The sequence below is a fragment of the Lygodium microphyllum genome, chromosome 30, assembly GCF_053477565.2.
Source record: "Lygodium microphyllum isolate KBCC chromosome 30, Lygodium_microphyllum_v1.1.10, whole genome shotgun sequence".
Classification (NCBI taxonomy): domain Eukaryota; kingdom Viridiplantae; phylum Streptophyta; class Polypodiopsida; order Schizaeales; family Lygodiaceae; genus Lygodium; species Lygodium microphyllum.
In genome coordinates this window covers 19,366,674-19,393,604 of record NC_141164.1, presented here as the reverse complement: position 1 = coordinate 19,393,604, position 26,931 = coordinate 19,366,674, and the positions used below count along the sequence as shown (strand labels likewise).

The 26,931-nt window shown below is 43.7% G+C and overlaps 1 protein-coding gene across 5 annotated transcripts; it reads right to left on the bottom strand.

The window, feature by feature from the left end:
- Window positions 1-1,611: 1,611 nt before the first annotated feature.
- On the bottom strand, window positions 1,612-26,064 carry LOC148009602 (wall-associated receptor kinase-like 14). Of its 5 annotated transcripts, XR_015689730.1 has the most exons (5): window positions 24,372-26,064; window positions 24,227-24,289; window positions 2,691-4,018; window positions 2,521-2,603; window positions 1,630-2,359 (listed from the first exon to the last, which is right to left on the bottom strand). XR_015689730.1 is itself a non-coding variant. In XM_087673020.1 (4 exons), exons 2-4 carry the CDS (start codon window positions 25,135-25,137, stop codon window positions 2,850-2,852), a joined length of 1,998 nt encoding a protein of 665 aa, XP_087529146.1. In that variant the 5' UTR covers window positions 25,138-25,607; window positions 25,720-26,064; the 3' UTR covers window positions 1,629-2,849. The 5 variants fall into 5 exon arrangements, 2 of the variants coding, with proteins under 2 accessions (XP_087529146.1, XP_087529145.1); XR_015689729.1 differs by having other exon boundaries at window positions 1,612-2,359; window positions 2,521-4,018; XM_087673020.1 differs by having other exon boundaries at window positions 1,629-4,018; window positions 24,372-25,607; window positions 25,720-26,064.
- Window positions 26,065-26,931: the final 867 nt, after the last annotated feature.

Here is a 26,931-nt window from a genome sequence, read left to right as displayed (position 1 = left end):
GATTCGGAATGAATGGGGAGCCGAAGTCTTTAGTGGTTCTATGCAACCGACCTTTTGTTTTGCAGACTAGGTAGCCAAAGTCTTCACTAGTCATATGCAAGCAATCTTTGTTGTGGACAATCAAATGTCTTCAAATATGATATAAATTCATTATTTCACAACAGCGATCCTTCACTTTGTCTAAATTTCACATGCACGTGTCTGAAAACAACCATGCGAACCCTGATTCTTGCTTTTTGCAAGTCTAAAATCAACGAATTCGTAGTTGAAATACTTCACGTCCATAGCATGCTCCAACTGACATGGAGAGAGAGAGAGAGAGAGAGAGAGAGAGAGAGAGAGAGAGAGAAGGCATAGGTGAGAGAGATTCAAAACTTATGGGCTAGGAATGGAGAGTAGTTATAGCCAGCAGCCTTATTTGATGCCCAGAATCACGCAACCTACCCCAAAAGGTGTCTCACCTGCCTCCAAACGTGCATCACTTGCTACCCCGAATCTGCCGTCACCGGCTGTAAATTGTCGGTCCTCCGACTGTTGCATACTCGCTCAGAAAATGACCTCCCCTGGCCTTCATGCTGGAATGCCGTGCTCCTTGGTAGTAAACTCGACCTTCACCAGTGCATTTCCAGTCACTTACAATTGAGTACACTGAGAAATACTTGGCCCTGCCTGTGTTCTCTGGCCACTACCTAATCAATCTCCATTTCAAATTCCCGACTATGAACCTCCTCCTTCCACAATGCTTTAGTTATTGTTTCCCCTTTCAACACTTTGAAATCGTTTCCAAGCGGCAATCGTACGGCTTTGGACCAAAATCTGCCCCAAGCACCACCGACCAGATGGGGTTTGCCCATCACCAAATCTCCCCTTCCAGTTTGAGCACAACTAAGTTGTCCTAATGAGAGATACGTCACAAAATTCACGACCTCAGTATGGCAACCTCCTTGCTCTCCACCCCCTCTTCGTACTTTCTTGCCTATCATCCTCTCGCAAAATGGCCATTCTCTCTACAGTGGTAGCATCATGCTACAATGAAGAACGGAGAAAACCCGACCTTAGCAATCAGCTCAAAGCCATTAGAATCCTTCATCTCCACACATTCAAGCAAGCAATCCGTTATGCCTGTTCCGCAATAAGCACGCCTCCTGCTCTAGCTTGAGAGCGCCCGACCCAGTAGAAATAGTAAGCACATCAAATACCTTTGCGAAGAGCCTAAACGGGTGTTATTAGCCACCTCTCCATCCGAGCAAAATAGTCAAATCTGCAAAGCAACTCCAGACAGGTCATTCATGTTGCAAGACCCAGTTAGAGGAGAACGATGCGCACCATGGCAAGGCGTAAACAAGATTACATCTATGACCAAATGATGAAGCACGGATCTAATAGCGTTTTGCTCTCAAGTCGACCAGCATCATATAAGAGTGTCGTTGTCAATGAACTTGTTTTGAATGAAACCACCGAATGTACTTCATCGGCGTACGTCCCATGAATATACGATTACTGAATGCATTGATTCGGGGCCTTATAATCCTCGTCTCTTAACAAACCAATGAGCATTGAGCATTGTTACGGGGTTCTCTCGGGCTACCGAAGTAAAGATTTGACAAAGAGCAAGAAAAGAGGAGAGAGAATGGGCCTCTCTCAGGCAAGGGAATATGCCGACTTGTTGTCGCAATGTCGAGAACAATCTGACTGAGGGCTGATTCTCAAAAAAAATCACTGGCTGCAGGGCTTTTCCGACCGATGGTCAGCCTTACTTATTTTAAAAAACAACTTGCGTAATTGCCGAATTGTCTTTGGTGTGAGGGAAGCATAATATCACACACAGAAGAGAGGATTGACGTTATTCATGATAATTTACCAAAATTAACCAAAGTATGACAAAAAACGGCCCATAGGTTGTGGGATCACAGCATACTTGCAATTTCCTTAGTTATGAGGCCTCTGGCAGAAGCCGGATTTCTGTACATCTAATCTTGGTTTGAAAGTGCAAAGCCAATTTGCTGAAGCTGAATCACAAAAATTGCTTTATGTGGAGGATCGTTGCCAAGAAGACTGTCTGATGGTGCTACAACCTCTTAACCAGCAAGCACACTTTCCCCACCTATCGCAAAGTTCCTCTAAACACCCAGGAGTCTTCTTTCAGCTGCATCTTCTATAAAGCAGTGGCATTAATCCCAGACAACTTTGTAATTTTGGGAGATTTGACCAAGGATGGCGTTACAGTAAGCAAAGCATGATTTACATATAAACCCACTTTACAGTGCACCATGAGAAGCGTTAAAATGATAAGAGGAATATCTTCACATGTAAGGAGGGCTGTATTTGCATAGGTAGAAGAAACCTTCCATGTTGCAACCTGACCAAAAAACACAGGATATAGCCCATTTCAAGCATGAGCCTCGACAGTGACTTTGAAGCTCCCGTGTCAAAATCTGAAACGTTTGGCAAAACTGACAGAAAACGAAGTATACTTTGTAAAAACCCATCAATCCATCAACCTCTTATGATCGGACTTACAAGTGTAAAAAGCTTTAATCCATCCATCAAATGATTGAGAATTATCATTTGGAAATGTCTCCAGGTTCCCACAGCCTTAATACCTTCATTCATCAAAACAGAGAGATGTTAGATGACATCTTTGCATGCAATCCATGCCTTTACCTACCAGATGGAGAGCTGTCCAATACCTTCCATGCATGTGGCCCATCAATTTTAAGTAAAATGTTTCAAGCACCACTAGAAATAGAACTCCCACATATCTCCTCAATTGAAGAACATGAATCTGATCGCATTTTGGTAAAGCTATCGCTTCCGGTGCACCAATAGGGAGTCCTAATCGTATTGTTTCAAGCACCACTAGAAATAGAGCTCCCAATGCTTCCACATATCTCCTCAATTGAAGAACATGAATCTGATCGTATTTTGGTAAAGCTATCCCTTCTGGTGCTCCAATAGGGAGTCCTAATTTTGTCCATTGTGTGCCTCTCCAATTTCAGCTCTTTGGTATTGTTGATCATATACTCAAGCTCTTGAGCAACCTCTTTGATGGTAGGCCGAGCATCTTTATCATATGAAAGGCAACGGTAAGCAATCTCTGCAACTGATTGAATCATAGCCCGTATCTCTGGACTATCCCCAGCATGCAGAGACTCATCAATAACATCATCCAGAGTACCATTCCCTATCCTTATGACTGCAAGGTTGGCCAGGTTGATTTCACTTTTACTGCGGGAAAGATCCACTGCCTTGAGTGCCGTAATCATCTCAACCAACACCACACCAAAGCTGTACACATCACTCTTTTCTGAAAGGTGGAAGTTTTGATGGTAGTCCGGATCCAGATAGCCTGGAGTACCTTGAGGAACTGTTGAGATATGAGAATTATCTGTCAAGACAAGTCTGGAGAGGCCAAAATCTGCAACTTTGCATGTGAAGTTATAATCAAGAAGAATATTACTGGACTTAACATCCCGATGATATATGGGTGGGTCAAATGAATGGAGGTAACTAAGGGCCTGAGCAGTCTCTAATGCAATGTTGACTCGTCTAGCCCAACTCAAACTGTGGGCCTGAAGATGTTCAGCTAACGTGCCATTGGGTACATATTCATACACCAATAGAGGGTCCCCATATTCTAGGCAGCACCCAAGCAGGCGCACAAGGTTTGGATGCCGCACTGCTGCTAGAACCTTTACCTCATTGACAACCTGCTGAACCCCCTGCATATAACGGTAATTGATTCTCTTCACTGCAACTGCAGTGCCATTTGAAAGCTTCCCTGCATAAACTGTCCCAAACGCACCATTACCAAGCCTCTGGTGATCTGAAAAGTTTTTTGTGGCCTTCTCCAACTCCCTATATGGAAACACCTTTGTGACCCGGTGGTTGCACAACAGCCCCTCAATCTGCTTAATGTCCCTTCTGCTCTGGATGTCCCCCAATTGATAGCGTCTCCTTCTAAGTAGAATAGTAGCTGCAACTCCTATTACAATGATGGTAGTTCCAGCAATCACACCTGCATAGCTGAAAATGTCAGAGGCCTTAAAATGCATACCAATGATAAGAAACCCACATAAATATTGCCAAGTACATTTCAATTTAATGCTCGGAAAGCATGCTAGTTTTATTGTAGACAAGCTTTATAAATGCTAGACTATTACACTGAGAATTCTGCACATGTCCTCTGGATCAGGTCGGCCAGTTTTTTGATGTCTTGGCTATTTATAGCCAGCCTCCCCACTTGGCAAACACACACTCTCTCCAGTTTTCAGTCTTCCCTTTGCAGGTGCACACTCCAACTCTCCATGCTTGGTGCTGCCATCATCATCAGCCTGATCTGGTGCCCTCACTGACGCTTTGGGCTGAGTGCAGGGACTGATCAGTCCATCCTCATTGTATCAACATTCTTCTTCAGTCAATGCAATATTCTTCCCTCATCTTTTGCGCTCTCTTTTTTTTTCGTAAATCTTTTGCACTCTCTCTCTCTCTCTCTCTCTCTCTCTCTCTCTCTCTCTCTCTCTATATATATATATATATATATATATATATATATATTTGTGTTTCTCTTCTGTTGCGCACTCTCACATGGTATCATGGCCTAAGTGAGGACACAATTTGGAAATTTCTTGCAGAAGAGCAGGTTTTCATCATGAAGGAGCAGCCTGGCCAGATTTCCAAAATGCAGATTTTCAGCCTATATTCACTGCATTTACTGCCCGAACAAGTGGTCCATTGCCCATTTGCACCCCACAAGCAGCCAGGTGACAATCTACAAAGACTAGGTGGCAGCTTTCTAGCATCAAACAGCCCCAACTTTTGCGTTTTGCTCAAAACGCAAAATTGCATTTTTGCCAATGCTTCCTTCCTGGTGCACGCAACAGCATTTTATTGTAGGTGACTGCTTCCTAAGGCTTGGCAACAACTTTCTACTGTAGACGATAGCTTTATAGGCAGGCGACAGTCGTTTCTCTATTAAACACAACCTTCTGAGTGATTGCAAGTTCGAAGATGTCTTTCCAGTTCGCGAGCTTTGATGACTCAGAGAAGTTTCTTTCCAAACACTCTTCTGAGCAAAGATGCGATTATAGTCGGCATGAGGAGTCCCCTATTCGCACCAGTCCCCCTTCTATTCATCTCTCACAAAAGGCTCCACCCTCAGTGAAGACGCCATCCTTGATACCTTCGGTACAAGTACATGTCTTACCTTCATCACCCAAAGAAGACAAACTCAATGGTTTGAACTATTCATTGTGGCCATGTATGGTGGAGTGCATATTCAACTTTGGGCTCTTGTTTTAGATTCCATCCCTTGTCCTAAGGAGGATCCCATAGATGGAACTTCTATGGACCATGCAACCTTGTGGAATCGGCTTAACTCTCAAGCCCAATCCTTTCTCTTTATGAGTTTACATGATTCTGTCCTTGTGCATGTTCGTAAGTTGAAGACCACTAAAAAACAGGAAATAAGCTTGTGTCTTTGTATCAACATAAAACGTTTACCCACAAGATTTCTCTAGAGAAGAAGTTACAAATGCTTAGTCTTAATGATTCCTCCTCTATGAAAAGGAACGCATTACAAAGATGGAGGACATGAGAGGTGAGCTTGCCTCTCTTGGTTGGATGATATCCTCTAAAGACATGGCTACAATCCTTTTGACTCAACTACCATCTCCTCAATTCGATGTCTTCTACACCAGCCTTGTCACATCGAGGACCCACAAGACACTCTTATGGGAGGAGCTTTCACCGCTTGTCTTGGAGCATGACAAGCCACTCAATGAGGTTGGATTCCATGGTTCTGGCTCCACCAAGGTATTTACAATAGGTATCGGCGAAGGGAAGAAGAAGAAGGCACACGCCAAGGACAAGAAGCAAGAGGGCAAGAAGGATAAGAAAAAGGAGAAGAAGCCCAAGTGCCCACATTGTGGGAAGGGTACTCATCCCAAGGAAAGTGTTGGCAAAAGTATCCCATTTGAAACCCAAGGGGAAGGATTCAAAGGAATAGAAGGCTGCCCCACCAACGATAGTCTATCTTTGTACATGTATTTGCCGAGGAGGATACAACTCTTGCTTCTTCCACTCAAGAGAAGACTTGGTTGGTAGACAACAGGGCCTCTTCTCACATGACCAATAGACAGGATTGGCTTCAAGACCTGCGTGCCAAAGGGGGCATAGTCATTATTGGTGACAACTCTTTGTTCCCAGTTGTGGAGTGGGGACTATTCCTTATTGCCAAATAGGCAATCTTCTTCTGCCAAAGTTCTCTATGTATAGGATTTAGGTTTTAACCTATTGTCTATTCATGGACTTGCACAACTTGGGACCCGTGTGGTCTTCACATAGGATTCAGTGACAATGGAGGTTGCTTCTACAAGTACTGTTCTTTGGATAGGACCCTAGGAGGGTGGACTTTACACGCTCATAGCCTTAGCCGCATGGTCTTCCCATGAGCTTGGGGTGCTTTGGCATGCTCGTTATGGTCATTTTCATTTTGATGCGATCCGACGACTCCTCAAAAAAAGATGGTGAAGGGACTTCCTGATTTCCCTCCTATTCACACTTTTAGCCCTAGCTGTTTGAGGGGCAACCAGTATAGGCAACCACAACCCTAGATTGCCACTAGGAGTGGCTTCTACAACGCTTGAGTTGGTTCACACTGACCTTTGCGGACCTACGGGCATGGCCTCCCCTGGGAAGGCCAAGTATTTTATGTTGATCATAGACAATATCTATCGTTTTGCGTGGCCTTGTTTTTTTAAGTACAACAATGAGGCGTACTCTCATTTCTACAAGTGGAAGGTGTTTGTAGAGACATAAACCTCTTCCAAAGTTCGTGACATACAAGCAAATCATGGTGGCGAGTTTATTTCTAACCTCTTTCCTCAGCTTCGCATGGATCACAACATATGAGTGGAGTATACTCATCTGAATACACCTTCAGAGAATGGTGTGGTGGAGCATGCAAATTGGACCATGCTAGAGATGGTCCGATCAATGTTGGAGCATCGGGATCTTCCTCACACCCTCTGGGATGAAGCAGTGGCTATTGCGATTCACATCCGCTACCATTCCCAACTTTTGCATTACAAGATATGACTCCTTATGAGACTTTCTTTGGTCCAAAGCCTTCCATATGTCATTTTTGCATCTTTAGTTGTGATGCTTTTGTTCATGTGGACGAAAAGAAGAGGAAAATGAAGCTTGACTCCAAGTCAAAAAAACTCATCTTCATGGGCTGCACCACTACCACAAAGGGCTATCAACTCTATGACACGAAAGCTTGAGATGAGAAGGGATGTGATCTTCGATGAGGCTTTCGCCTCCGAGGATCCGATTGATGGTTCTATAGCAAGTGATTCTTCGTCATCAACTGACCCCCCCAACCCTTAGCTTCTCTTCTCCCCTCCAAGTTGCCTCTTCGCACCCCTTCTTCATCTTCAACTCCTCCCCCTCCTCCTCCTCCTCCCTCTACTCTGACTTCCCTACCACCATTGGTGGATGCACTACTTCTACTTTATCGTATACTTCCACCCCTTCTAACTCCCCTCCGAAAGGGATGCTCAATCGTAAGAAGGGAAGCCTTCTTCCAATGAGGAGGATTTACCTTGCCTTGGTGAGAGGGAGTCCCTACCCCACACAGGTGCATTGCAGATACCACAAACTTGACAATCTCCCTTGCAGCAACATGAGCCGATTCGAATTCCCCATTGGTACTGCCAGCTCATGCAAGATTCAAATGTTTCACACTTTCTACTTCTCCTACAAGTCCACGCGAATCGGCTTGCTTACAAGCCCAATGAAATAGTTCACTTTGTGAGAAATATGCTCTTATGTCATAGATTCGTCATGATAGCGAGCCTTCTACAATTGAGGAGACTCTTACACAAGATATTTGGTGTCAGGCCATGCAAGAGGAGCTCAATTCCATGGAGCGTAATAAGACTTGGGAGTTGGTTCCATGTCCCCCAAAGCAAAAGGCAATAGGTGTGAAATGGGTCTATAAGACCAAGTATCTTGTAGATGGTTCCTTGGACAAGTACAAAGCTAGGCTTGTTGCCAAGGGTTTTGCTCAATAGGCAAGGTTGGACTATTTTCAAACTTTTGCACCTACGGCTCAGATGTCTACTATTCAAGTTATTTTGGCTCTTGCAACCCACCACTCCTGGCCATTTTACCAAATGGATTGATCTCATCCTCAATGATAGGCTCAAGCCTCAATATCTTGCAAGTGAGCTTATACTTCTTTTATCCATTCTTTGACCTTATCCTAGCCTTGTTGGTTGGGGTTAGGGCACTCTCCAACCTTAGCACTTCCCTTCTTCCTCATCTTAGGAGCAAATGTTTGTGCTTCTACATTAGTAAATTGCTTTCTCTTTGTTAAAGTGGTCGCAATCTTTGTTTTGAGTGTTATTTTTCCATTAGTGCTCTTTCTTCTCCTTCTCTTGCCCTTCTTCCCTATAAGGACTGCATGTAGGTTGCTAGGTCTAGGTTATAAAATACCGGCTTGCTCCATTTGGCCTCTTATCATGACATTTATGGGGATGGTTGTGGCATTGTTGCCAGGTGACTCAAGATAAAAGAGTTCGAGCGGCACATATGGCACAATTGCCAAACTAGTGGAGGATTTTTGCCTAGGGTAATTGGCGAATAGGTGTGTGACTCTACATTTGAAACATTTCAAGTCAACCTTCTCTCTATTTGGTTGCTCCTTTTCAAGGCAGTGGAATGAGATATGTCCTGGAGGGCCACACATCCAACATGCTATGAACTCATGGTTTTGACCTCCTTCTAGGCCTCTACCTCTCCCTTTACCTAAAACCATGACCGGCACAAGCCTAAAGTCCACCAATATGGGATTACCCTCCTTGTCATAAGAGACATAAGGGTTCACGTACGAGTCTTCATCTAGTGGTTCCTCTACAAAAGTACACTAGAGCATCGCTAGTTGGTGGATGTGTCACTATAGGTCTTGATGGTCTAGGGATTCCTGTTGGATTGATGTCGATCCTTGGAGTGGCTGGCTTTGAATCCTTAGGTGCAAGTAGAGCCAAAGGACTCCTCTTCCAAAGTAAGGCTGTCTAACTCTTAGATAGTATGATTGAGCATAGGATTACTGGTATGGCAACCGTCTTGGCAATCGGCAATGCATAGCATTATGCCCAAATCTTTTGAAATTGGCACAAGGTTGAGACCTAGGATTGGGACACTTAGACAGTGGGCGGTTCCTCCACAATGCACACATTTTACGTAAGGTTGCACTGGTCTTTGTAATGACTCTTATAGTCTGGTCAGCTTGACTTTAGATCAACTAATTGCTTGGGTCTAGTCAGCATTCTTTCCTTTATCTTGCTTATAGGGGCTGATTGTTCACTAAGTGTTGTGGTTCTCTTCGCATTTCTAAATGTGTTGTTCTCTTTGCTACATATCCCTAGACCTTCTCTCTCTAAGCAAGTCATCCACTCATATAGCCTCCTCAAAGACTCTTGCCAGTACATCCCTTTGCAGATTTGAATTGCTTACTAAGGTGTCATAGAGTTGTTTATCGTAGATTCTGCTGATGAATGTAGTGGAGACTGCTCTCTCATTGGATTGCTCAACTACTACATATATCCTCTTGTGGAGACTCCTCACATGAGTAATGTAGTCTTGTATGTTCTCTTTATCTTTTTGGTTGACATTCATCAGCCTAACGATGAGGTTGTCAAAGTATTCTGACTCCAAGAATCTCTTAATGAAAAGATCCTTTAGATCATTGAAATTATTGCATCCGACATTATCTAGACCGGTAAACCAAATCATTATCTAGACTGGTAAACCAAATCCATCCCTTGTCTCTTAAGCAAAAAACAAATGCTTATGCTCGTTGAGTGGGATCCATGAGGTTGTTAGCCTTGCACACCTGCTCAAACTGCTCGACAAAGCTATAGGAGTCATTATTTGCTCAATATTTGTCAAGTTGCTTGGTAACTATGGGTATCTTTGTTTGGCTCCTGGTATTTGGGGTGGCTCCCAGCCCACAACTAGCAATGATACTACCAAGGCTGCTCCACTTTGCTCGGTGCTGGTATTGTCTAGCAATCGCTTCATGGGCGGCTTGCTCACTATAAGATCTAATTCTAAGGCTCTCTCCCTATTGGCATTTACTCTTGCTCTGTTTCTACCTGAGATAGCTAGGATCCTGTGAATCTCGCTGAGCTCTCTCTCCTAACATGACCTCTAAGCCTGAGGGTCCTAGTCATAGCTCGCTATGTGCTATAGTTGCCATTCTTCCTAGCCTCTTCTTCTCCTCAAAATTGGCTATAATATCGACTACAGATCTTCCATGATGTGTTATACTTTTTTGCATATTAAGTTGCAACAAAGAAAGGAGCAAGAAACCTTTAGGCAAAAGCAAGAGGAAGATATGGACCCTTTGTTCACGTGCTTCACCAAAGTCCCACTCATGCATTGCTTCTCAATCTCTAACAATTACATTTTTTCAAGACCATGGATAGCTTGCACACCTATATTTCAACTAATGTCGAGACTCTATGTTTGAATTCTTTGGAGCGGGCCATGGAGTTGACTAAGAAGTTTTAGAGGACTTGGGAGCTCTATTTCACTTTGAAAAAGTATATTATGCAACATGTTGGAGAGGCCAGCGAAGCACAAGAAGCTAAACAACCCAACATGTCGTTAGAGGTGAAGGGAAAGTCCAAGAGTAGTATTTGAGATTCTTCCAATGAGATAATTGCTCATGATGCAACACGACAATTGTGCAAGGAGAACAAGTATCTTAGGTGAGTGCAAGGATAAAGATCGTAGACATTACAAATGTCCTCAACAAAGGCTACAAGAGACAAGTTCTCGCCTAATGAGACAAATAATGGGAGTGACTATGACTCTGTAGTGGGTTCTAGTAGCAACCAAGGCAATGCAACACAATGTTCAAAATCCTCAAGCTCAAGACCTTTAGTGGTAGCTGTTAGCACTCACGCCTGTCATGCCTTGTCATCTCCTCCCTATGAGCCTCAATCTAAGGACTTTTGGAGCTCTAACAGATTTGTCATGTGTTTTGATGGGAGAGTTACTCATTCTAGAGTGGCCATATGTGTGCATTTCCTCCGATTGTCAAGTTTAGATGTGCTTTCCTTGTGCAATTTTTGCATTTTCCAAGCTGTCCTTGGTCAGACATTGTCCATGCCTTCCAAGATTTTTTTGTGCTACCTGTATTTTTCTAGCATTTTTTACCAACACAACCAACATTAAATGCTGGTCGGCCAGCTTTTTGGCGTCCTTCTAGGCAAGTCCTCTAGATTTGGACATTATTGGCTATTTATAGCTTGCCCCTCTCCACACTTCATGATCATCACATCATCTTCCTTCCTTCTGGCAAGTGCACACTCCGATTCCGTCATCTTCCTCCGTCTCCAGTGCTACCGTCATCATCAGCCTAATCCGGTGCCCTCACTAACGCTGTCGGCTACGTGCAGGGACTGATCAATCCATCATCATGGTATTAGCATTCTTCTTCAATCATTACAATATTCTTCCCTCATCTTTTGATTCCTCTCTCTCTCTCTCTCTCTCTCTCTCTCTCTCTCTCTCTCTCTCTCTCTCTCTCTCTCCGTAAAAGGTAATTGTATTAATTACGATAAAAAGGTATAGGTTTACATGATTACAAGATACACGATGGCTCTAAGCCATCGTGTGTAAAATCTCAGTACTAAACAACAAAAGAGTTACAGAAGTCATGGCAAAGGCGCAGAGGAAATTGCCATATGCCAAGGAAGTAAGTCCTCCCGAGGGAGTAAGTCAATGTGCCGAATGAGATCTATCTACCAATGCAAGAGACCTTTAAGCCTCACAATATGTCCCGAAACATTAGAGGCCGAATCAAAAAGAAAGGCATTCCAAGTGGCCCAATTGTGCCAACAGCCCCAATATCTAAAAAGGTGAAACAAGATCTTCATATGCAACTGTGCCGGTGTGGGGTATTTGGGCCGTACAAAAACCCAATCAAAAGGGCTTAGCGAGAAACCAACCACTGCTCGCCAAACCACTGACAAGAGTAACCAGATATTCTTAGCGAGAGGGCAAGAAATAAATCGATGACGGGCCAATTCCACAGTAGTGGTGCAAAAGAAACAATTGCCGTTAGAGATTCGACGCTTGGAAAGGGTTGAAGCTAGAAGAAGACCACCAATCATCACCCTCCAAAGAAAGACCTTGCATTTGAAAGGTGTCTTGTTCAACCAGCCCTCCATCACAGTTGCCTTCCACCATGACTGAGATTTCCGCAATCCCCATACAGTATTAGCTTTAGTAACCAGCCATTGATGATCTTTAACCAAAAGATGATACACCTAGTTAGCTGAGGCCTTTTCCAAATTCAACCGACCTGCAAGGTCCCAGTCCTGCCAAGGACAATCCAAAGCAAGGGCAAGAAAGGGTTGCCTGCTCTAGAGCACTAACAAAAGCTGTTCCCATAAATCACGGTATCCATGAGGAATTCTGAAAAACCTCTTGGTTGTACGAAACGATATCAACACATTGCGACTGGCAAGGGTGACATCCGCAATTGAAGTCAAGCCCAAACATGCCATGCGGTTAAATTTTGGTCTGAGCTCATGTTTGCCTTCCCAAGAAAGTAATCTCGAGACTGCCAACAATTCCAGTTGAAAAGAGTTAGTATGTAAGCGGTCCTCCGCTGGATGCCAACGCGCCTTCTGGAGAACCGATTTCCAAGAGCAAACCAAATGAGCAAGCAGGGATGAGGAAGGACTAGAAAACCGAGAGTTTGTATTAAGAACATGCCACCAAGAGCTCCGAATTTGTGTATTACCATGTACAAGCCCGTGATCCTCAAGAAAATAACGGGCTATAACGACCCACAGGTGATGATCCATGCACATGGCACGAAAAAGAGACCAACGAAGTGCCAGCATATGAGTTTCGACATCCAAAATAGCCCCACCACCCATGCGTTTGGGGATACATATATGCGACCAAGAAATCCATGAAATGCCTGCATGCAAGGAATCCTTCTTCTATAACATGAAACGAATGCACTGAGTAAGAGCAATCAAAGTAGTAGTAGTCCAAGGCAGCAATGGCAAGAAAAATGTGAGCATTGGTAACATAATTGTCTGAGCCACTTTGAGGCGAACATGGAAGGCCCAAGCCTGCGACTTCCGATACAGAAACTTAGCTGCCAGTTTCTGTGAAATCCACTCTAGTAGTTGCTTTGGCCGAACATCAACACCCAAAGGGTACCCAAGATGCCTGACAATGGAACCACGGGGAACAACCTGTCCTTGCCAACCCAATGACTGTAAACTGACTCCGTGCAACTAAGAACGGCTGATTTGAAAGCATCGATATGAAGACCAAATGCATGACCAAAGAGCATCCAAACATCTAATGCTTTGTGAAGATTATCCTTGTCCACACGCAAAATCATAAAACTGTCATCAGCCAAAGATTGACTAATGAAGTGCTGTCCAAAAGGAAGAGACAATCCAGCCAACTGAGTAGAAGCTGCCATATAAGATAACATCGAAAGAACCGGATGAGTCGCAAGGGCAAAGAAGAGAGGACTCAAAGGGCAACCCTGTCTCACAGAGCGTGCAAGGACAAATGGCTCGGTAACACCACCATTTAGCATAACTTGCGAAGAAGCCGCAGCACTAATGGTGTAGATCAAGTGAGACATCCGAGTACCAAAGCCCATAGTAGACATAAGTTCTGCAATGAAAGACCAATCTAAATAATCAAAAGCCTTTTCCAAATCCAATTGAATCAATATACCATTTCCTGATTAGAGTGCCTTGCATAGTCAATAGCCATTTGCACATTCAAGATATTATGCAGAATGTTTCGGCCCTTAATGAAACCATATTGAAGAGGATGCACAATGGCCGGAAGATGCTTGTGGAGCCGATTCGCCATCACTTTGGAAAAGATTTTATACATCGAGCCCATCAAAGAAATTGGTCTCCAATGTTTCAACATTGACGGCGAAGGACCTTTTGGAAGCAGTTTGATAAGACCTTCTTTCCATGAGGAAGGCATGAACCCTGTTTCCCAAACCTGCTGAAACATAGTCGTCAATGGTTTCACCAGTTGGGTAGCAAAAACCTCAAAGAATTCATTAGTGAGACCATCCCAACCGGGACTTTTATCCTTGGGCAGGTGTAGCAAAACATCCATAACCTCCACCTCACAAATATCTATCTCCAAAGTAGTTTGCATATCAAGTGGAACCTGATTGCGGACAAGATCATAGAAAACTGAGCGTGCATGAGTAACTTAGTCAGAAGGTGAAGGAGAAGAACCAAGAAGGTCTAGAAAATAATTCCTGCACATATTGACAATAGTCTGAGGATCAATGACCATTCGACCTTCAAGATCCTGGAGTCTAGTCATATTTTCTCGAGCAAGAGATGCATGTAGAGCTCGAAAGAACTTACGAGTCTGACAAGCACTATCTTGCAAATTCTCAGTCAAATTTTGCAATTTGGCCTGCTGATAAGATTTCAATTGAAACTCTTTAATAAGATCAGCCAAACGCATCGCCAGTGGCAGCAGAAATACATCATCTGGAGTGTCCACCAGCAGAGAACGAACCAAAGCCAGTAAGTCCTCCACTGCTTGTCGACACCGCCGACAAAGAGAGACATGATGGATCCCATACTACCGAACAACCCGCTACACATTAAAGAGCAATCGTTTAAAAGAAGCATTGCCCTCAGGAAGAAAATCATCATCCTGCATGATGTACATGCGGTCCAACCGCGACCATGTAGTTGCATACTGAGCAGAATGGAAAGTAAACCCTGTAGAAGAAGGGTGTAGCCAAGACCAGAGATCTTGCTTAAGTACAGCAAGAGCAAACGCATTCCACACACGACTTTCCGGAGCGTCCATCACAGAATGCTCTGATGTGGACTGTGAAGAATCAACACACATTAAAATCCCCCATCAAAAAACCCTGTCTGCCAAGTAACAAGGAGGTCTGCAAAGTATTCCAAAGATCCCGATGGGATAAAGGGTCATTCAGAGCATAGAGGCCCAGCAACCATAAGATCTCTCCTTCAAATAAAACTTCAATCACCACAAAACGGCCATGTACATCATTTTTAATAAAAACTGGCTGATATTTCTTATGTACAATCATAAGCACACCAGAATAATGCATGGCATGTGTCCCTGCATAAAACAAGAGAAACCCCCATGGCAATCCACAACTTTTCCTGCTTCACCGTGACTCTTGTGCTCAACAGCACACAAGACATCCCACTGATTCTCATGCAATACAGTCCACATGGTATGTTGCTTATGGCGAGAACAAATGCCTCGCACATTTCACGTGGCTATCTTCATGTGTATTCAAAAAAGAAAATCAGGAACGAGGCAAGCTTGCCTCGATTTAACCATTTCTGCTAGAATGTCAAGGACTTCCTCATCCAAAAAATCAGCTAACACGGCAAAAGAGTTCTGACGGCCAAATTTAGAGGTAGATGGTATATCCACTATCTTGGGGATGGAACGGGGATAACGACGATCCCATGGGGTAATCACATTACCTCTAGTATCAAAAGCCAACTTAGCAAGTGGGCCCTTTGGACCGTTCGTATATACTTTCCTAGTAGACTGATTATGGGGAGCAGAAGAAACGATAGTAGGAGCAGTGTGCTCTAAAGACAACATTTCTTTCCTGCGCATATAAGTGCATTAGGCCCAGTATCTACCAAGCTAGCATCAAACCTTTTACCTTTTCTGGCACACACATCTACCCAATCATTGCCACGGGAATCCAAACTCGAAACATGTTTATCTTTATCCAAAACTTTAGGTGGTTGGGTTGCATCTTGCAACGGAGTATCAAGCATCATATCTTCCATGGGCACCACAATATGCTCAGCATCTGAAGTCGGTTGCTTCTCTGGGCATTCGGCCATAAAATGCCCCAATTTTCCACACGAAAAGCAATGCCTTGCAAAGTTGCCCCATTTCAAACAAAAGTCCAAAGGATGCATGCCAGAGCAATTAAGACGTAACCAAGCAGGCCTTTTCCTAGTAGTGTCCCATAACATACACAAACGGTTACGATTCATGGCCCTTAGGCTCGGGGGGGCCAGAACAGTACCCAGAACGGGCATGGCATCCTTTAACACTAGCCAATAGACAACCTGACAATTTTCCACTTCAACCCACACCGGGCATTCATGTTGAAGCAGGCGCTGAAATTCTGCCATTGGGCACCATGGCACAACATGGACTAGACCGCGATCAAAGAACAATGGCAAATTAGACAGGAGATCAGCACGATGCTTCTCAGATTTTAACAGAACCTCATAGAAGCCTCGAGGCCCAACAAAAATCTCCTCAACACACTCCCCTTGTAGTAGATTTTGCAGCCACTGACGAATATGGAAAAGCACTGGGATCCTACCAGTGAAGAAGAGAATAACAGCACGGTCATAAAACACCAAAAATGAGCTCATTTTTCGGGTCCACAATGGCTTCCAGAACATCTTCAGTTCCAAAGTCAGAAAAAGCTTCATGATTATGTTGGACATAATCGCCAAGCAAAGTGTTGGCAAACTCCACCAAATGCTCCCAATCAACATCCTGAGAATCCACAGAATCAGAGGCAACCTGAGCATAAGAACGTTCCTGATGATCCATTCTCTCTTCCGAAGTATTCTTGGTGTTTGCCCACAGGCTGAAAGTCAAGACCAGGAGGCATCTCCTCTGTGCACCTCTGGTTCCTCTGTATCAAAATCCGGACCAAGGGCTGCCACCGTTTGGTCGATAAAAGCCATATCCAGACCAGCCATGTTGTATGACCACTTGTGCAGGACAGATGCACCTTCTCTCTCTCTCTCTCTCTCTCTCTCTCTCTCTCTCTCTCTCTCTCTCTCTCTCTCTCTCTGTGTACGGGGGCAAATCTGCTCTCTTTATCGGTGCACAGGGGCAGATTGCATGTGCAATAGAAGAATGACCGGTCCGCAGGCTCTGCTCGTCAAAAATCCTCAGTCCAGGCGCAGATCCATCGTTTCTGTCTGAATATGGTGTTGCCGTTACCTGCCTGTATAAGAGCACTTAGAGAGTGCACTGAAGACTGCCCAGACAGCAGGTCTGTTGCTGCCTAGGTACGTGAGGGTTGTCCACGCAGAGGCAGGGCAGAGCTGTCCCTTGTCCCTATGCAGCGTCTGTGCCTCAGGAGCAAATCAGGGCGCCACACGAACCACAGGTTGCAGCGCAGGAGTGTTCACCAACGACAGAATACAGGCATGCAGGGGTAGGGCTCGCTGAAGGCTAAAACGGACCCAGGAGGAAGAGAAGGGCACACGACAGATCAATCTGTGTGCAACGTGGCCAAATGTTCTGGAGCAGGGGGTCAACGTTGGAAGTTCTAGGTCAATCTGATGGCGTGTGCAAGTCCATCTAGCAGCAGGGAAGTCAAGACACAGGCCAGACGGCGCTAAGGCCGAGACGCACAGGTGACGAGGGGCAGAAGGTCCGCGTTGCCAGTCCCTGCTCGATCTGACAGTCAACGCAGATCCTCACGACATGAAAAAAGGTGACACGCAAGTCAGACGAGCAGCGTTCTCTCTCTCTCTCTCTCTCTCTCTCTCTCTCTCTCTCTCTCTCTGTGTGCTTCTCTTTGTGTTTGAGTTTCTCTTCCGTTGGGCACTCTCACACGGTATCATTGCCTGAGTGAGGACGCAATCTAGAGATGTCTTGCAGAAGAGCAAGTTTACATAACGTGGAGGAGCAGTCCAAATTTCCAAATCATAGATTTTTAGCCTGCATTTACTACATTTATAACCCGAACAAAAGGTCCACTGCCTGTTTTCACCCCCAAGCAGCCAAGCAACAATCTCTAAGGAACGAGTAGCAACTTTTCTGCATCAAGTGGCATCAACTTTTGCATTTTGACCAAAACGCAAATTTCTGTTTTTTGCAGGTGTCTCTATCTCCTAATGCAAGCATTAGAATATTTCTGAATGTGACAACTTCCTCAACCTTGGCAACAGCTTTCTATTGTGGATGACTGTTCTTTGTGCACATGAAGCCTCTTGGTGGCAAGTGATAGGAATTTCTCTGTCCAGCGCAACTTTCTGCGAGATTGTAGGTTTGAAGATGTCTTATCACCAATTCTTTGCTGGCTCAGAGGATAAGGTCTCTATTCCTTCCTCTGAGAGACGGAGAGATTTCGTGCTAGTTCACTCAACAAATGGAGATCACCTAGCCTGTTTGTTCGAGAACTCTCTCCTCCCTGTTCTCTCCATGTTTCACAAAAGGGTCGTGCTGCTGGCCTTCATGCCTTCCATGGCACCCTCTATACATGTGCACGTGCTCCCTTCTTTGCCTAGAGAACACGAGCTTGATGGTTCCAACTACTTGCTTTGGTGATGTAAAGTGGAGTGTATCCTCAATACCTTCGATCTTTGGGAGTTTGTTACCCACCCTATTACCCGACCAATGGAGGATCCCACTATTGGATCATCGATGGATCATGCGGTCTTACAGGATCTGCTCAACACTCTACAGCCCAATCTTTCCTCTTTATGAGCTTGCAGGATACTATCCTAGTGCATGTATGCAAGTTGTGGAAAGCAACGAAAGTGTGGACAAAAGCTTGCTTCTTTGTACCATCACAAGACATTTGCCCACCAAATTACTCTCGAGAAGAATTTATGGATACTCCTTGTTAATGACTCTCCTTCCATGAAGGATCATATCAATAGGTTGGAGGACATGAGAAATGAGCTTGCATCCCTTGGCAATATAATCTCTTCAAAGGATATGGTTATGATTCTTTTGACTCATCTACCATCTCCCCGCTTTGATGTCTTCTACACCAACCTTCTTACATGGAGAACCCATGAGAAGCTTCTATGAAAGGAGCTTATTCCACTTGTTTTGGAGCACAACAAACGCACCAAAGAGGTGGCTAGTAGATCCACCTCCACCAAAGCTTTTGTTGCAGGTTCGAGAGGGGAGGAGAAGAAGAAAGGAAAGTCAAAGGCTAAAGGATAGGAGAGTTCTTCGAACTCTGACTCTGACTCAGAGAAGCCTAAATGCCCATACTGTGGGAAGGGGATACATCTAGAGGAGAAATGCTAGAAGAAGTACCCTCATCTACGTCCAAGAGCAAAGGCTAATGCTAAAACATTCGAGCCTTCTACCTCTACTCCAACGGTTACCCATAACTCAGTGTTCCTTTATGTTGTTGACTTGGAGGAGCCTTCTTCAATGGTTGCCTCATCTTCTGAGAGGCATTGGTTGGTTGATAGTGGAGCTTCTAGTCATATAGTCGTATGACTCCACGAGGTAATTTGTTACACGATCTATGCCCTTTTGAGGGGTCAATCATTGTTGGTGACATTGTATCGGTGCCTATTAGTGGTGTTGGTAGTTTGTCTTTATTTCCCAACCGCACCTCGAGCTCCCTTTCACATGTCCTTTATGTTCCGAACTCGGGCTTTCCACTCCTCTCAATTTATGGCCTTACTAGGCTTGGTACCTGGGTTGTCTTCACTGAGTAGGCCGTTTGCATTGAGGACTCTACTAAAAGGGTTGTTATTGGACACATTGGCAAGGGAGTGGCCTTTATAAGCTCCATTCCCCTTCTCTTATGCAAGGTCCTCCGAGGCAATTGTCTATTGCTACACCTGTTCCTGTTTGTGCATCATCTTTTCCACAAATTTCTTCCCATCCCCCACCCTCTCCTCTGGTTGTTCCCTCATACCCCCCCCATCCTTTTCAGAGGGGGACGATCTTGGTGATGCAACTATGGATTCCCTCATCCCTAGTGTTTTAGAGGGGGTTTCCATAGTTACCTGGAACGGGGAATGGAAACGTGACCCCTTGGAACGGGGGGAACGGCACATGTCTTAAGTGCCCCAAATATGCCAGGCATGACCCAAATTGCCCCAAAGAATGTCCCTCTAATTGCCCCAATATCCGTCAATGCATGAAATTGACCCAAATGTCCCAAAATTGACTCGATTACCCCCATAGCTCCAAATTTCCTTGAATTGCCCCAATTATCCCAATTTCCCTCGAAATTAGACAATATAAATGGATGAATACCTTGGAATTGAGGATCGGCTGAAATTTGATTCTGATTTGCAAGAGTTGATAATGCATCAAATTTGAACTTTGCATGGACTCCTAATTAGCTTGTGGGTTGTCTTGACAATTTGAATCTTCAACCCGAGAGAGAGAGAGAGAGAGAGAGAGAGAGTAGTGTGTGCACATTAGGCACTGGAGATGGGTGAATATGTGGTAGAAGGACTATGACCCAAGCAAAAAAAAAAAGTCAATTTTCAGTAAACAGGCTTGGAACGGCAGGGGAAACGGCAAGGAACAGCAGGGGGACCGGCAGGGAACATTCCCTGGCCGTTTCACCTCCTTGGAGGGTTTGGAACGCGTTAGGCCGTTCCTACAGGCCGAAACGGCCATTCCCTGTTTCTATGGGGGTTTCCCAAGATCATGAGAAGCATTGACATTGGCATTCATCTTGCCACCCCAAGATCTGTTTCTTGCTTGGCCTTCTGCCACATCCAAGATCTAAGAGGAAGTGCTAGCAATCATGTTTGTCATGCCTTGTCAACTCCTATCTGTGAGCCTCAATCCAAGTTAGACCAGGACTTTTGCAACTTAGACAAGTCTGTCATGTGTTTTGATAAGGGAGGCTACTCATTCTAGAGTGGCCATTTGTATGCGTTTCCTCCAATTATCGGATTCCAGTGTGCATTTCTTGTGTAGTTTCTACATTTCCCAGGTTGCCATTGCCTGTTAGACAATGTCCCTCTCTCTTGTGAAATTTCTCAATTTCCCAAGTTGTCCTTGACCGTTGGGCAATATCCATGCCAGATTTGGAGATTATTGGCTATTTACAGCCTACCCCTCTCCATCACATCAATTTCCTTATTTTTGGCAAGTGCACACTCCGACTCCATGATCTTCCTCTATCTCTGATACTCCCATCATCATCAGCCTGATCAGGTGCCCTCACTGACACTAAGGATTGCATGCAAGGACTAATCAATCCATCATCATTGTATCAACATTCTTCTTAGTGCAATATTCTTCCCTCATCTTTTGCTTCCTCTCTCTCTCTCTCTCTCTCTCTCTCTCTCTCTCTCTCTCTCTCTTAGCTTCTCTCTGTTTTTGTGTTTCTCTTCTATTGCGCACTCTCACAATGCCATCATATGATTTGAGAGTTGTGACAATTCAATAGTAGCATTCTAGAGCTTTGATCTAGATATGTCTACTTTACATAGGCACCCACAAAAGGTGCAAGAGCACAAGTGGCATGGCATTGGAGGTGTTGTAGCATGGCTCTTCTACAACAAAGGTTGCCCTCAAGACAAATTTCTTGGATAGTAAACAACTTGCTCATAGGGATTATGATGTTTGCAAGAACATGGACATGGAATTTACAACTCTTGTAGATAAACAAGTAGCCAATGATTGCTCTTCAAAGGATGGGCTTAGCCCTATTGAAAAAGAAGACCAAGATTCAATTGTGCCAACCATGGGGAAAGTGTCAACAAGAAGACTAGATTCAGTAGTGCTAGCCATGAGGAAGTGTTGACAGGAAGACCAAGCATGAGCCTTGGAGGTGGGATTCTCTCATCCACATATGCAAGTGTTCATTCAAAAGTGGATGTCAACAAGAAGCAAAGTGATTCGTCAACTGGGCACTTCTTATAGAGGCTTCTTTAAAATGGTTGGTTGATGGTGTCACATGGATGGATTTCTCAAGTTTCACAATTGCTAGAACAAGTGTGAGGACAAGAGTTGCTACAAGGAGTGACTAGGTGTTATGGTTGGTAATCTAGTCTTGGTGAGATTCTCTCATCCATAGGTACAAGCGTCTATTCAAAATGGACCTATTTCTAGCCAATCATCGAAGGGCTTGTTTATGGCATTTAGTTAATGATGCCACATTCATAGAGTTCTCATATTTTATGGTTGCTCGGATGGCTAGTAATCTGGCCCTAGTGGATATTTGTAGTGGCTATGACAAGTTTAAGGAACAAGAACACTTCCAATGAGAAGACGATGGTGAGAAGCTTAGGTAACCCATTTTAATGGGCTAGATTATTGTGGAAGTCTTCAAAGAGGTTGGTTGCACAATTGTGGATTCAAATAGATGTAACACAATTGAGGATAGTTGCAAATCAAGGGGGGAAAATGGACTTGACCTATGTAGTGCACTTGTGATGTGGCATCATTTTCCTCAACAAAGCAAACACATACTGAGTCAAAACGTTGTCCAAATGTTCTTAGACCATAGGCCAAATAAGTTCTGAATGTTTCAAATGGCCCTTTGCAGGCATGGTGTGCATGAATGTGTTGGATAGCACACATTGGGCTCTCAAAGTTGTACAATTCTCTTTACTAACTCATATGGTAAAGATTTGAGAATTTCTTCTACCTTTTGGGTTCTCTCATCCTCTTTTGGGTTGTGCAAATTAGAACCTTGCGCCGTGCAGAATTCATCCGCTAAACACCTTTTGGAAGAGAGGTGAAGGATAGAAGCAAATGATCCTAACTTGAGAAGAGCAAAACCTAGAACAGCTCCTTTGCTGAAAATAAAGCACAATAAGCCCCACCAAATAAAAAACACATTGTAAAGCAAAGAAAAGCTATGCATGCACTTGCAGCATGATAGCTAACAATGGTGTCCTCCCTGTACAAAGACTCACCTTGGGATGGAAAGGAGTTCAACAGGCAATCCTTAACAAAAATCCATGAGTTTTGAGACCAGTCAGGACTGCCTCAAATTTTCAGCTTTGATTTTAGGGGTTTCAGCTTCTCGCTCCTCTTTTTATTAACATATCAGCATTGAAAAGTTCATGCAAAATCAATACTTCAAAGACAACATATGACAAAAACTGGAAAGCATGTCTCACACAGATCCTTATGCATGGATACACAATAATTCACAACATCAAAGTATCCATGAATACTTAATCTCTTCATACCCAAAACTACTCCTTGGACACATTATACATTGTACTCATAGCCAATCGTCCATGTATACTTGATTATACAAGAGTTCATCCATACCCTACCAAGTATGTGTACAGTCTATTTGTCGTAAGAATTAACTGATATGACATCTCCATGTCATGTCCAAGAACTAACATGTCTTTCATTAGTCATTCACAAAAAATTGTTCAGATGCCAAATCTAATAACTGAAGTGATCTCTCGTATCTCATTACAGTACAATAGGATCTCTGATCTTAAGTCCAAGTAGTTCGAGCACTCTCTTGTTTCCTATTTCTAGGAATTGAGCTTCCAAAAGTCCATGTCCCTCACAAAAATGTAACGAAAGTAATCCTCTTTTTCCAGATTGAAAAAACAGCACATTCAATGTATTGAACATGGATGGCGACACATTGAGGGATTGCATTAAAGAGCTTCTGAAGAAAGCATGCAGTTGAAATGTTGGATCACCAAAACTGTGGCCACTAAAAATTTTCCATATTATCAAAAGATCCCTAAATTGCATCCAATAAAAAAAGAGTATACCCTGAAAGTGCAGATAGTGCTCAAAAAGCATCCAACCTTGACTATTTTGACATGCTATTTAGGAGGACATGTGAGTCCAGGTAAAACCATAATATTAATGATGGTTGATTTCTAATGTTGACTGTAAACAAAGCTTGAAATACTTTTCGCAGCAGCCAGCAGTATACCCACTTAACTAATTATGGAATGCATCTTCCATACAGAGTTTGCCTACCCAGGTGGCTGACAAAGTCACTAATTCTACTGCAGCCTGGGAGCCAATCTCTAGGCAAAAGCACACAATAACTGCTAACATCTTACTCAAGAACAGTTCCCATCACTATTCTGACTCATCGATCCATCAATGCACCCTTGTAGGCAAAGACATTCATTCTGTTGAAATACAAGACCTTGACCACAAGGGCTTCCTGATACTGAACACTACTATATGCACGTATGCACAGATATGAACAAGAAATCAAACACATGTTCAAATTCACCCTGGTATAGAATCATTTGCTTGTTAAGAAGCCAAGTTCAAGAACTAAAAGGTTTAAAAGCTTGATTCTCAAGGAAGTCAACTAAAATGCAAAAACAAGCATGATGATGAAGATCAAAAAGAGGGAGATAAGACTTCAATGGTCCAGCCATAAGCAAACCTCAAGCTCGAAAACTAGAATTTCAGGAAAAGCACTCACCAGCTGTGAGGAGAGTGACATTTCTTGAACAGGACATGAAGGAGCCTCTTCTGCAAGACGTCCCTGCACAAACCTCACCATCAGATCTGCCACAGGAAAATTCAGGATGAATCAAAAAAAGCTTCGAACAAACATAGCCACTTACCATTGCGGTGGCAACCCAGTCCATTCAGAAATCCATCTCCAACGTACCCATCAAGGCACTCACACATGTGACCAGACAGCTGCCTTTTGCATCTGGCATTCTTTGCACAAGAACATGGCCCTGGAACCCAGGCTTCAAGCTCTAGTCCGTATTGAACTTGAATATTCACTGGAGAGGTTAACTTCAGTGTATCTAGGTTGATGGACCAACTCACAAAACTGGTACAATTTCCACTATTCATCAAACTCTGCAAGGACTGGAGATGCAAGATGCCACAGCAATAATCAGGAGGGCATCCAAATGAGTGTTCCAGCTGGAGAGCAGCTGCAAATTCCGAGTGGATACCACAATCACACTTTGATTTGGCACAGTTGTACATCATGATAACATTTCTCTTGGATATCACGTAACTGGTTTTAGGTAGGACATAGCTGTCACCAGTGAAATGGAAAAAGGAAAAATTGGGGGTTCCACACTTGGACATCCGGAGTGGATTGATCACCAAAGTATTTGATGTGATGGCAAGGACTGTAAAATTAATCGAGCCGATCCAAACTTGGAGCTCAGATGTGTGCTCACTGCAGTACAATGTGAAGTTTTTAAGCCCGCATCCCCCCAATCCAAAGGGGTAGGGGATTGTAGTTTTGCCACACATGTCAGGGCAAGAGGACTCAACTGAGATGAAGTACACAAGTTGGATGATAAAGATGAGATAGCAATATGTCCTCACGGAATGGCATGTAGCAGGGCACTGCATTCTGAGCATCAGAAGAGTCTAGTACTCTGATTCAACTCAAATGGAAAAATATTTGCGGCATCACAAAGCTTTCTACGTTGTTATAGCTGCATAAGTTTCTCCTTAAGCCTCTCCATAAGATTTGCAAAACTGACATTCATCGAATCTGCAGAATCCTGTGTCTGTCGCAGAATAAAAAATGCATCTAGCGCGGGTGAAATCAAAGAGAGTGTTTTGCACCGCCACAAGAGGACCTCATAATGTTTCAAGAAACGCTGCCGAAAGAACATTGACGTGACTACCCGCTGTTAGTAAAACTTGAACAGTCCTGATGGCTCCCTTTTGTTAACTGGGAACGAAATCATCCGGCAAGAAAAAGCCACAAAAGAGGGATTTCGAAAAGGCGCGGCGACGGTGGAAATGGGGTATCGCTGGTCGGAGAGCACTCTCTGCTTTTCTTTTTTTCCGCCCCGGGTATGTTTGAATCAGCCACTTGTCCCCTGCAGGGGTGCCAGGTTTTAGCTTCCATGGCAGCTCCTGGGCAGACAGGAAGAGATAGAATAAAGAAGGTGCATAGGGGAGGTCAATTCTGGAGTTGGAACACTGTAAAACCTGAGAAGGCAGTAAGATTGTAGTGCTAACTCCTTCCTCGATCGTACATTCACCTCCTGCATAGAGAGAAAGAGAGAGAGAGACCGCTCAATGTGATAATGAAAAGAGCAGCTATTATGCGATACAAGGTCAGGTTAGTGTTCACTCCTTCCTGGTTCGTACATTCACCTCCTGCATAGAGAGAGAGAGAGAGAGAGACCCTTCGATGTGATGATGGAAAAAGGAGCTATTATGTGATACATGGTCAAGTGAGGAAGGTGGTGAAATGCAAAAGGTCGCGTGTTGTGGAAAGACAGCCAGCCACGCGTGCCTTCAAGTGTTGTAAACGATTTGTGAGGGGGGGTTGGTGGTAGGTGGCTTCTTAGCCTCATCAAATCTTAAGCCAAAGCTTGCCAATGTGCCACAAGACATTAAGGCTCTAGCCTGCATTATTGGGCCAGGCCTTTTATAAGGCCGAGAGTCTCCCGAGCCTCTCCAAACCTGCACGCGTGGAGAATGTATACGTTCTTTGAGAGGAGCCACGGAGTTTGAGAAAGAGATAGAGGCAGAGGGAGAGAGAGTGTGAGAGAGGTGGGGAGATTGTGTTCACACAATATTTTTGATAGCAATACAAAAACTTTTAACTTAAAATTTTAGAGGGATTTTCAAATCAAATCATGTGTATTTATTATTTTTATATTTAAATTTTTTTAAAAGCTAAGAATGTTAACCTCTTTATTTAAATTTTAAAGTTTTTTTTGAAATTTTAACAATTCATTTTTACATTAAACATCGGTTTTTAATGAAATTAGAGAGATTGAGATTTAGAGAGAGAGATAAAAGGAGAGAGTGATAGAGACAGATAGGGAGAGAAAGAATGAGAGATTGAGATGGGGAGAGAGAATGAGAGATTGAGATAGGGAGAGAGAATGTGAGATTGATATGGGTTTTTTTTTGGGGGGAGAGAGAGAAAGAGGGATTCCTCCTATTATACATTTGACTTTTTTTGGGTTTTGTTTTTTACAATTATGGATGGATATTAGTGTTCTAGGCTACTTCATCATAGCTTCGTACGAAGCTACGCTCGACAATCCATTTTCTCTTTCTCTCCTCTTTGTCTCTAGTTGGTTTCTTCTCTTCCTCTCTCTTTGTCTTTTGTTTTATTCTCTCTCTCTCTCCCTCTCTCTCTCTCCAACACAAATTGAGTGCTAATGCCTTCTCTTACCATAATTG